At 38.5% G+C, this 12,510-nt stretch overlaps 1 protein-coding gene across 3 annotated transcripts in view; it reads left to right on the top strand.

Annotated features, from left to right (window-relative positions):
• Positions 1-12,510, top strand: part of syt14a (synaptotagmin XIVa) — a 50,782-nt gene that overhangs the window by 17,642 nt on the left and 20,630 nt on the right. Inside the window, exons 1-3 of one of the 3 annotated variants that reach the window (XM_028565682.1) lie at positions 228-280; positions 1,486-1,533; positions 9,345-9,497. In XM_028565682.1, the coding sequence (XP_028421483.1) occupies positions 9,398-9,497 (100 nt within the window). In that variant the 5' untranslated portion in view covers positions 228-280; positions 1,486-1,533; positions 9,345-9,397. Of the gene's footprint in view, positions 1-227; positions 281-1,485; positions 1,534-9,344; positions 9,498-10,208; positions 10,285-12,510 lie in introns of those variants that run through there. The other 2 variants (XM_028565680.1, XM_028565681.1) reach the window with 2 other exon arrangements.

Raw genomic sequence — 12,510 nt, 5'->3', positions numbered from 1 at the left:
TGAAAATCTTACAAGTGTCACAGTTGAAGGCAGCTAGAGCTATTTGAAACCTCAACCTGTAGGCAGATCCCAGAGGCTGAGCTCAGAGACTGCGAGGCCCTCACAAGTGTGAGTAATAGTTCTGAATTACAATCACTGTCTGGAAACCTGTCGAAGAAAACCATGGTGAGCTCTATGCAGAGGTCCTCTCTCTGAATAATAGTGTCTATCTATCTACAGTATCTCATGATATCCTAATGCTCTGATGGACAATCATACTCCTGCAGCTGCCACCCAAACGGTGGGTTTTCTAAATGTCAGAGATGCTGTACAATAACAAACAGGAGGAGCTGTTCTCCCTGATTCCAGTCATTGTGCTAAGCTAAGCTAACTGGCTGCTAGCTGATGCTTCATATTTAACAGACAAATATGAGAGTGATATTAAGCTTCTCATCTAACTTTCAGCAAGGAAGTGAATATATGTATTTTCTAAGATATTAAACTATTCCTTTAATAGACCTTTTTTCACGGCAGACATGTTGACATGGTGAATTCAAAACCATTAATGATGGCTGCATTCCACTTAGGAGAGGCCCTGGTATTGTGCACGCTGACTCACTGAAACAGCTTACTGGGACACTTGATGGAATTGAGCCATTGTTAAGGTTATCAATTTCAGCTGTGCTTTTCCTACTATGACAAGTCAAAATGTCTGCTGTGAAAAAGGTCCATGTTTTGTCTTTCCCCAGGTCCTTTCTCTAAGCAAGAAGAGGGTTTTATGTAAAGACATTTAGAACAAGTGTTTTGTATTTTAAAGTTCTATATCAATAAAGTAAAAAACAAAAATTAGCAGGAGAGATGTAAGAAGTGAGACAAAGGACAAAAAGAGGTTATTTACACCTAATTAGGACAGGTACTGTTACTGTAAATAAGTGTTTTGGCTTACAAGATCCAAAGGCAGCACCTACACATAAAACACATAGCACATACTCAAGCCTCTGAATAGAAACTGCTTATCACAGTATTTGTGGGTTAAAAACTAAACGAGCCTTTAATCATGTAGAGTGCCTTTGTCCACAGAAGAGCACAAATCAGGCAGTAGCTGTCAGTGTGCTGGCAAAATAATTTGGGGAACGTATGTCGACATTCAAAGTTTTGTAGTTGTCCATTAGGAAAGAAAGAAAGAAAATACAATTAAACCCAATGTCAGTGCCATATAAAGATACATTTAGTCTGCGCCAACATGCGCAGACTGTTTGAATAAATCTCTGTAGTGTTTCTTAGATTAACCGGTGCATTTTAATCTCGAGCAGTTTGTACACCAACATTGGACTGTTACCATCCGTTCTCTGTCAGTGTCTTATATATATATGTGTGTTGTTCTTGTCCTTTTCTGGGAATTTGTCTAAATGTTCCAACATATTCAAATGTGTTCCCATGATGTTCGTTCTGTCTCTCGTTGCCTCCATCACAGTGTGGCTCATTGAAACTGCATTGTCTTTCCAGGTGGCGAGCGTAACTGTGGAGTACATGAGCTGATCTGCGTCAGAAAAGGTATGGCAGATCAGAGCTCTGGGAGGTTGACCCTTGACCTCACAGTCCACCTTCCTCATCAGCATTTATCACTGTGAAACTGTCCCCGTTGACACTCGTCCTTGTTCAACTGTGTGCTGTGCTGCCTTCGCTGTCGTTGGGCTGCGATGTTTGTTTGAGCCTTGTCATATTAATTAAAGTACTTTGAGCATAGAAATATTATACAATCTCATTTCTCATTTGTAATAACACTTTTCTTAAAATTTATACCCTAAATAATTTTATTGCAATATCGGCACTTTCAACCCATTTAGCCATTTTCCCTGACTTGTTACTTAGTAACTATTACTGTACCCCGTAATTGTTAAGTAGATTCTTACTCTGACTCGTCTTTTTGCCCAGTAAGTATTCATTAATACCCTGTATAAACTAAATGATTACACTGTAATTTGCAGGCTGTAATCTAAAATGTTACTGTTTTATTATTGTATGAATTAATTCAGTAAAGAAGACCTAAATGGATAAACCACACTTTACTTAATAGGCAATTCCAAAGTTATAGTTTGCATATACGGTAGGTACATGATGTAATTCTTGACATGTTACAAAAGTGAGTAGACATGATTTATTTTTTATGTAACCGCATTTATTGAAGGTCATGATGGTGCTGTAACTGAAATAACAAGCTTTTAATAAATCAAGCCGGTTAGAATAATCATGATTTTTCGTGTTGAGTCAGAACACTCAGTGCCTCTCTTTGCCATGGCAGTATTCATGTTCTGGATGGATGATGACTCTTAAGAGAGTGCTTATCACAATGTAGGAGCCAGCTGAATGGGCTGGTTGTATAAGTGTGTGCATGTTGAATAATTTGGGATATCCCATTTATTTTGTGATTGTTGAAGATTCCAGAGGGTGTGTGTGTGTGTGTGTGTGTGTGTGTGTGTGTGTGTGTGTCTCTCTCTCTCTCTCTCTCTCTCTCTCTCTCTCTCTCTCTCTCTCTCTCTCTATTCGGGGCATTGTATGAACATGTGTGGGAGTGTGTATCAGAGTGCTGGTGAGAGTGCTCATGGATTGCCTGTGGAGTGTGTGGGTGTCTTCGTGGTTTTAAGATGGTTTTGTGCTTTTTGACATTCTACATGGCAACTGTTTCCATGCGGACAGAACGCAACAACGGCAATAAAGACGTGCAACAATATCCAAAAATACCAAGGATAGATGTCAAAAGTGACAATAAAGCAACTAGCACAACTTAGACTAAAACACATTTAGATTACTTTTCCACTTATGTCCAGTAGGTGTTCCTTATTTTGTACTGTAACATTTGTGCAAATGATTTTAAACACCTCCTATACCATCTAAACCTAGGCATTACTGACTATTTGAGGACCTTAGCCTCAACTGGCCATCAATTTTGTTAACCCATAGACAGTATATAATGGACCAATAGACCCCGTTGCTCTGGACGGAGACCAGTGAAGGCTATTAGAAGCACTTTTCCGGTGATGGCCAGCTTTACTGCGCAGCCTCCAACTGAGAGAATGTGACGTGACCAACGTGTCTGAAAGTTGTAAGTCTTCTGGTAGCTGTGCCAAGAGAAATCTCAATCATTCCCAATCTTACAGATACGGAGACTGTAGGTGTATGTAAGGAGATAACATGGGCACAGGCTAATTATTGATCACTAACATGCTAGTTAACATTAGTAATTAAACCTAAACATCTCATGTAAATCGAAACTGCCTGCGAGCTTCTCCTGTACTATTCGGTAATTCCTCTACTATGCGACAGTAAGTCACTTGGTTATGACACAATCGTTAGCTTATTTTTACAAAAACGTCTGCTACGGAGCCATAACGTGAGGTACAAGGTAATGAAGCCTTTTATACATTGTCGTGTTTCTTTGGAACTAAACAACGGACAAATAGAGTCTTTAAACGCTTCAGATGTAAAGTTATTCGCAGTCAAGTGACGTAAAAAAAAAAAATGGCGGTCAGCGGAATGCTAACAGGAGGTGATGGCCAGTTAGCAACAAAATGGCGCCATGATGGCTCGAGTTCTGAAGCGAAGCTTACCCCCTTGTGTTAACCACATACAGTACCTGAGTCAGGTTGCCATGGCAACAGGGTCAACTGAGTAGCCCAGATGTCCTTTCCCCCTGGCAACATCCTCTTGCTCCTCCTAGGGGATCTCTCAGTGCTCCCAGGCATTGTTCCTGTCATATAGCGACGTCAAAATCAAAGTTATTCATATTTAACATCTCATATCATCTACTGAGTGAAATAAGCATGGTCTTTTTCACCTAATTTTTACCCACTAGTTCCTTAAAGCTATAGTGCGTATTTTAATGACAACAACACTGTCGGCGCGTCCACATGATACAAGCCTTCCGTGATTGCGCACGCGTCCCTCCTCCACGCAGTTGCCTGTAGCCAAGGAGGACATGGAGGATTAAAAAAAAAATGATGGACTCTTCAGAAGAGGTAATTATCTTCACTCGAATTTCTGCGCGGGAAAGTCACCGGACGCCACAATCTTCTGAACATAACCGGTCTGAGAAATACAGACAGAGTTGTGTGGAGCTGATAGTGTTAATTAGCTTCGTAGCAACTCATTTGGCAATGGCTTGAATGTAACGGACGCTCATTAATATCAAAAAGTTACGCACTAAAGCTTTAATATCAAGTTTCTACCTTTAAACTGAGTGTCTTATGCAAATCAGTTGTTGCACCAGGTTAATGTCCTATTAATAACCTATGTTGCCTGCACTACATCCAAACACAGCCTGTATTAAACTCTGCATCTGCATCAGAGAAGGATGTAGGCGTCTTTGATATTGTCAGGTTTATTTTTCTCCAAAATCTTTTAACAGTTCCCCTTAATAAGAAATACCAAGCGCACACACCGAACCGACTTCATTTAATTTTCTTACTTCCAAGCTACAGACAATACATATAGTATTCATATATTTAAAATTATTCAACATATAGTTAAGAATTCCACTTTCCTCCTTTCCTCAGTTTACTTTTATCATCTTGATGAGGGAGCAATTGATAATGAAGTTATCATGCTTTAGTAAATTCCAAATATCTGTCTTTTTGATGAATTTTATGTCATGTTTGGTTCTCGTCGTACCTTTTAAATTCAATCAAAAGACTAACTCTAAAGACTCTTACAAAGATAATTGGTACAGTGTGTAACCAATACAAGGTTGCTTTCCCAAATTATTGGTCCCTCTCTCTTGTGTAACAAAGTCTGTAAATGTTTAATCTTCCTGTGAGTCAGCATTCAGTCCCCCACATATTATGTAAGGGCTATTCTCAGTATTTTTAATGGAATACAATAGATTTGGTTAAAAAGGTTGTACATGTATTAGCTAAAACTGAACATACGTTTATTGTATGTGTGTGCATATGTGTGACTTCAGTATTTGCGTCCTTAATAATAACGTCTGGCATGTTTCTATGTTGTGCTTTACTCACAAATATATAGTAATAGTCCCTATTATTTTTCTTTGTTATTGTTAATGTATAGTGGCCCAAATATCTTACTTTGAATCGATTCTTTAATCAAAATCATGTTTAATAAGTCAAATTTTTTAAACATATGATTTTTTACTTATTACCAATATAATTTTTTATTAGTTCCAGTTAGTGGCTGCAGGTTTGAATACCAAATGAGAAGCAATTTGACCGATGTAAGGTAAGAATCTAAATGCTCGAAATGACTTATTTTGCATTTGAATTACAGTGTAGTGAGTTTCTGTTTGATAAAATTGAAACAGGCTAATTAGAAATAATGTTAGACATCCTCGACAAGGCATCACCGACACACCAACACTTACGTACGGTGATGGGAGTAAAAGTGAGGAATGAAGCTGGAATAAAAAAATGTTAAAAATTAATTGTAGCCTTAAGTCAGGAAGCCAAATGTAAAGAGAAAACTGTCTGTAGATTTCTGTGATTGAATATTCTTGTCCCTGTTTGAGCCTGTTGGGGAATTATACAGAACAGGATCCCACTCCATCTGTGCTGTGAATAATTCAGTCATCAGTGAGAAGCTGGTACAGTGTGAGCAGACAGGCATTCCCGTGAGATAATGCCTCCTGTTACCAAACATTGTGGTCTACCAACAATTATCCAGACTCATTTAAGAAAACAGCAGCTATCTTTTCTAGTCCAGTTAATTGTTGCAGGCATTATATGTAATGGCCATTATTATGAATAACAGAAAACATCATCACCATCATCGATCGGAAAATAAGATGTCATCCAAGTACACTAGCTTGCCGAATGAGCTCATTATCTTCCAGTCATTTGGTTTAATTGAACCAAATGGACTTTACACATAGTGATTTCCGTGTTGCAGAGTTGAATTCGTCATTGAAAATGATCTCAGCAGTAATTTGAGCAGTCAATATGTGAGGAGTGTATTATTTCTAATTGCACTAAAAAAAACTTTTGTACCCTTCCCCTTTGCTTTTATAATATCTCTTTTATCACTTCTCACTTCTTACTTTTATGACCCTTCAGTGGGCTATTGTAAAGTGAATGTCTAAGACATTAGCACTAGATTGTTGCTAATGTAGAGGATCTAGAACTGTATATAGGCACATTATTTAGTTGTTTTTTTTAAACACTTGATTTATGTAAATTATTAACAGTTAGGGGATCAAACTGTATCAGTCCACCCATGATGCTTTAGTTTACTCATCACGAGGAGTACTACACACACAGTATAATGTCTTTTGTGGTTCTGGAGGGAGCTTTATAAAGTCTGATGAAATAACCCTGATGATGTTATTACAGTTATCTCAGGTTGGTCTTGGAGACTAAATAATATTATAAACCATGCATCACAAACTGCAGGCATGGAATTTGAAAGATGTGGACATTTATCAGGCAGGGAGAGTCAGACTAAATGATGCCATATTTTGTTGTCATGCCTAACCCAAACCCTGTTTTATAACCTAACCCATCCTTAACCCTTATAAGCTAGCTAGCTGCTAACTTAAGTGTTGAAGCTTACATAGTATCCCAGTTACGTTTGGCAATGAAGTTCAGTTACTACATCTATTGTGTTTTTGGTGCTTGGTCCATACTGGTAACTTAAAATCAAGATATCTTGGCCCCTGTTTATTTATTTTGACCACTCGTGTTGAATCTTTCTCTTACAAATCACCCCACTTCATGGACGTGCAATATTAATATGATAGAGTTCCCCTTAAAGGTCCCATGGCTTGAAAATTTCACGTTATTAGGTTTTTTAACATTAATATGAGTTCCCCCAGCCTGCCTATGGTCCCCCAGTGGCTAGAAATGGCAATAGGTGTAAACCGAGCCCTGGGTATCCTGCTCTGCCTTTGAGAAAATGAAAGCTCAGATGGGCCAATCTGGAATCTTGCTCCTTATGAGGAGCAAAGTTACCTCCCCTTTCTCTGCTTTGCCCGCCCAGAGAATTTGGCCCACCCATGAGAGAGAGACATCATGGCTTTCAAACTAGCAAAGTGGCAGTTGGTCAAGGCCGCACCCCCACCCTCCACCTTGCCCCCCCTTTCTCCTCCTCAATAGCTACAGACACAGAAATGGCACATACTAAGGAAAGCTCATTGTGGGACTGGCTCTAGTGGCTGTAATTCTGCACCAAGACTGAATTTCGGGAAAGAGACTAAAGATACAGTATTAGGGGACAACCTAGGTCTATATAAAAACATCCATAGAGCACCATGTCATGGGACCTTTTAAAGGCAGTATTTTGTAGAAGCTGGGCTATATAAATAAACTCAACTTGACTATTTTAAATCCTAAATACTTAAAATCCTAAGTAGTTCAACATTCATTCTATGTTGTGTCAAGTGTAAGTGGGCTTGGAGTGGAGTCAGCATCCTTTTTCCTTTCCACTGCATTCCACAATCCAAATCCCTCTCACCATCATCAGTACAATACAGAGTGGTTTACAAGTTTGCTTTTTCTATCACAAACTTTGTGTGATGACGTTTGTATGCAGTGTTGTGGTAGTGTGCGGTTCATACATAAAATCCTTGGTGCAGCCTGTATGTTACACTGTGAATACAAACCTCCTTTGCAATGCTGAGAAACAAGAGACAGCATTCACTGTTTCATCCCAAAATGCACCACACATTGCACTTGCATAAATTCTGATCGCTATTGTCCTTGCTGACCACATGAAGTGCACACCACACGATGTGGGAATTTTATTCAATCATTCATGTTAGAGCTGGACGATATGGACAAAATCAAATATCATAAATATTTTTGACCAAATACATCAGTATTATTAAAGTGTATTACAATACACAGCAATATTGTAGGGTTGACTATTGGTGCTTTCACAGTCTGGTAAATGCAGAACATTACACCACTTTACTGTAATGCAGCCTTTAAAACCAGGAAAAGACAACACTTGTGTCATATCACCATATTACGATATCCAAAATTTAAGACGATATCTGGCCTAATATATCAATGTCAATATATTATTGATATATTCCCCACCCCTAATTCATTTGCAAAGACACAGTTACCCTGGATAAGTCTTTTCAATGAGTCACACTTAAATGGCTTTAATAGGGGGCTGTTTACTGCCTTGGCTGGCTATTGCCTCATAGAATATAGTAATGTCTGAACAGAATGGCTGCAATTCCCTCCCTAAATTATGAACAGTGCCTTATCTATTAAGCTATAAAAATTGTGTCAAATGTGTCCTTACTTGTTGGACAATACATTCTTCTGACAGCACAAGACAAGATCCAGTCTGAGTATAGAGTAATGACACTTAAATAACCGAGCAGTTCTGACTTTTAATGTGTACCAGCTTGTGAACAGTCAGTGAGCCAGTCATCCTCTGTGTGCCCCTGATTTGACACATATTTTGCCATTATTTTTGTCAAATACATTTTCTGAACTCCCTGCAGCAGATGACAGTCAAACTCTTTTGTAGAGGTCTATGAAGTGAAAATGTTGAACTTAATTATTGAGGTTTAGTACTTTAAGTTTGCAAGGGTTACATTAAATAGTCCGCAGCGGTTGAGGACAAAATGTTAAGCCAATTTAATCGCTTTGATGTCACAAGGGTTGATTTACCACCAGAGAGAAGAACAACTGAAAAACATACGCTCCAATATTTCAAGTGGGAAGTCTCCCCTTGTGACCACACCTGATGATGACATAGCATCTCCAAGAAGGTGTTGGAAGGTGAAATATGAGGTGGAAGGTAATACAGCTGGCTGATTGTCTTCATTAACAGGGGTCATTCTGCATATCTGATGATGTTTGTTTCCAAAGCTAACCGTATCTACTGATGTGTGACAGTCGTTGTGTTTAATGAGATCTGACCTGCCTGTGTGTCTGGAGTCTGGAGTGACGCTGCACCTGAATCTGTTGCTATGGCAACACAGTTTGTCTCTCTCTCTCTCTCGCTCTCTCTACCTGCTACTGAATTTGAGTGTTGCATTAAAAGCACTTATTATACTGTCTGTAAAAGTGCTTTATGCTCTCTTTGAACATGAACCAACCACATTCATTTAAATATTAATTAACACTAAATCACATTATTAAACATGATGAGATGATGAGACTCCTGCTGTATTGGCTTTTTGTTTTTGTTTTTTTTTGCCAAAATAAGCCGTCTTGATTACACCAATGTATTTTCAGCGCCGTGTACTGTATTCTTGCTGCCATGCTGTGTTAGCTTACTTTGCAAACTTGTCTCCTTCAAATGAATCAATTGGCCATGATGATCTCATTTGTATACCAACGTTTGTGTCCTCACTTTTAATAGCAGCAACTTTAACTCAAATTTCCATGTCTCAGTCTCTCCAGAGGTGCTGGGGTTTCTGACAGCCATCGGACTCTTCATCATCCTCATGACCCTCCTGTTCTGGTACCTGAACAACAAGTTGGCACTAGAGAACCCAGGGAGCCTTCAGTGCCTTGATGACTTCAGGAAAAAAGCCGAGTTGCAAGGTAAGCCTGCTTTTGTGCACCTTTTGTACTAAAGGTGTCGATGCACATTTCACCATAATTGTTTCTACATGTCATATAAACCTTAGATGTTTTTAATAGTACACCTAATGCCCCATGTAATTGACATTTTTGTAACTACAGTACAGCTTGGGCTGGTTTTAACCAATGCTACAGGACCTACTTGTGAACCATGTGTCCATGGTAGTTGCCATTTGGACTAGCCATTGGAGTCTAGGCCACTAGAAATTTCCACACAAAAAAATGTCCAGTAATAGTAAGTAATATCACCATTAACCAAATGTAAAAACAGTTTTATTTTGTGTAATATACCAAATAAATGTATTATTATTATTATTATTATTTATTATTATTATTATTATTATTATTATATATATTAAAACATATCCTACACTTGCAGTTTAAGGCACAGATTAATAACTGTACCATGGTCCTTCTTAAGAGCTTCCACATGATTCTCCCTTCATTGTTCAGATATCCAACCTGAGCTCCAACTACGCCCTAGAAAAGTTAGACTCAAGTCATTTGTGTTGTCCAGCCACTGCGTAAAAGTATGGAGCCATGCCACCGACTGCAGCATGTGGCCTGACCTCTGCATGGGGACATGTTCCACTGGCCATGGCCTTTCTCAACCTATAAGGGGCTTACTGTTGCTGACAGATGTAGGCCTGTTTACTTGTCATCCTTCCACAGGGCTTCAGAAGTTTAAAAGGTTGGTGGCCCCAGGGAGCCTGCACAGGGAGTTGGCTCTACCCTGAGAATCCACTTGGTAAACATTCAGTTAAAATCAAAGGGAGGCAGTATATAAAGCAGTGAGGCGATTGTTCTTGGTGTCTTTTCCTGTTTATCTTTTTGCACAATGACTGTTTTAACAAAAACATGGAACAATTATGTTTATTTTTGATAGATTGTGGTAAATTATGATGTAATGTAGTGAACTAACATTTATCTGCTGTTTTCTGAGCCGAAACTGGTACTTTGTAGACTGACAATGTTTTTGATAGATGCCGAATATTTTATTCTTTTTGCTTTGTGCTCTGAAACTAAACACACTTTGCAAATACATTTAGTTCGGAGAAGATTGTTCAGTCTGCACAGGAAGTCATTTTAAAGCTCTGCTGCCCCTTGCTGGAACAAATGTGAAGCTACAACTGGTGTTTCAGTGGTTGGTCGATATAAAATCAACAATGATGTCAATGTTTTATTGACATGCATGCAAATAATAATATTCTTGAATTTCTTCAAGAATGTAATGATAGCACATTACTTGCTTTTCAGATTTCGTCCTTGTTTTCCTCTCTCTATTCTTCATTTCCCCCCTCGTGTGGGCCAAACATTAAGACAACCTCTCAGTATATGTCCAAATCAAGGCCACCACTTTATGTAACTATAGCCTCAAACGCCACCACAGGGACACTGGATATTTAAGTTTCACAAAATCTAACAAAACTTCCTCAATTCATTGACGACATTAATATATTACTTATATGTCTGTACATATATTTCGGTTGCATTTCAAGGCACTGTGTTACATAAAGTGTCGACTCATGGACAGAGCTTCATGGCAACATTAGCTTTGTAAATAAAGCCTTCATTATACTCACCACATTACATTCAAGACTGTAACACAACTATATCTGGCAGCTGTATTATTCCGTCTTGCATGATCAGTGTTGGGTTCCAAATTCATCCAAAGCAGCATTCTGTATCAGCTTGCTTTCAAAACCTAAACCATACATGACAAATATTGTGTCCTCCTTTATATATACATGGTATTAACAGAGCAATGAATCCCCTTCACAGTAATACCTGGAATAAAAACACAACCATAGGAATAAAAACACAACCATATCTAATTCTTGTAGACATTGTGACACCAACCAGCGATTTTGTTTATAGAACGTATCAAAGTGATTCTAACAACATGTTATAGGATTTGGGTGGAGAAAAGGATACTTTCCATTACAACTCCAATACACCATTCAAATATCCAAAGTTGACGATATCGTCAACATGTTCTTTATCTCCTGTTTTTCATGCACGTTTCCAGGGCCCATATTTATTTAGCATCTCAAAGTCACTTGACGAGGATAAAAAAAAAAAAAAAAAAAACTCAGACACTTTTGAGAATGGATGACATCGTGTGTGACGACACCCAGAACCAATGGAACAAAATGAATCATGACATGTCATTTTCTCAGTGAATTCAACACGAAACACCGGAAGGATAATCTACATCATTTAACGTATGAGAAGTAAAATAAAATACAGAAAATAGCATGGCAGGGTGAGTGTGCAGATGTCTCGTTAACTGCAGCACCTTAACAAAGCTGTGACTGAATGATCTTTAGCTCTCTGTTCAGAATGATCCAATAAACAACAGCTGCTACAACCGAACATTACGGTGTAATGAACCGATGAATGGATTTTATACATTTATACTGCAAAACAATAACAATAAGTAAATGTCTTTTTTCTATCAAACCTATATGTCACGACCACCACTATTGTAATTGAATTTGATATAATGTGGTTAAGAAAGCATTCAATACGGGGCGCCCATATAGCTCAGTTGGTAGAGTGCGCGCCCATATATAGAGGTTTACTCCTCAATGCAGCGGGCCCAGGTTTGACTCCGACCTACGGCCCTTTGCTGCATGTCATTCCCCCTCTCTCTCTCTCTCTCCCCCCTTTCATGTCTTCAGCTGTCCTGTCAAAAATAAAGGCTGAAAATGCTTAAAAAACAACAACAACACTTAAATGGTTCTTTATGCATCACTAGGGACTTGGGAGATGGCTTTTTAACTTTTCTATCATTTTTGGCTGATTTTTCGAGTTCAACCTCAGCTCCTGTAATACGTCTATAATAAACTGCGTAGCCAAAATACAGACACAAAAATGTCCCTATTGAAACAAATTCAAAACCAAACTTTTTGATCCCCGGCCATAAAAGGATAAAATCATGCATTGTTTTTTATATCAGGCTTTGAATATA

This window comes from Perca flavescens, chromosome 20 (genome assembly GCF_004354835.1).
Source record: "Perca flavescens isolate YP-PL-M2 chromosome 20, PFLA_1.0, whole genome shotgun sequence".
Classification (NCBI taxonomy): Eukaryota; Metazoa; Chordata; class Actinopteri; order Perciformes; family Percidae; genus Perca; species Perca flavescens.
Note: the sequence above shows the minus strand (reverse complement) of the source record. Positions and strands in the feature narration are given on the sequence as shown.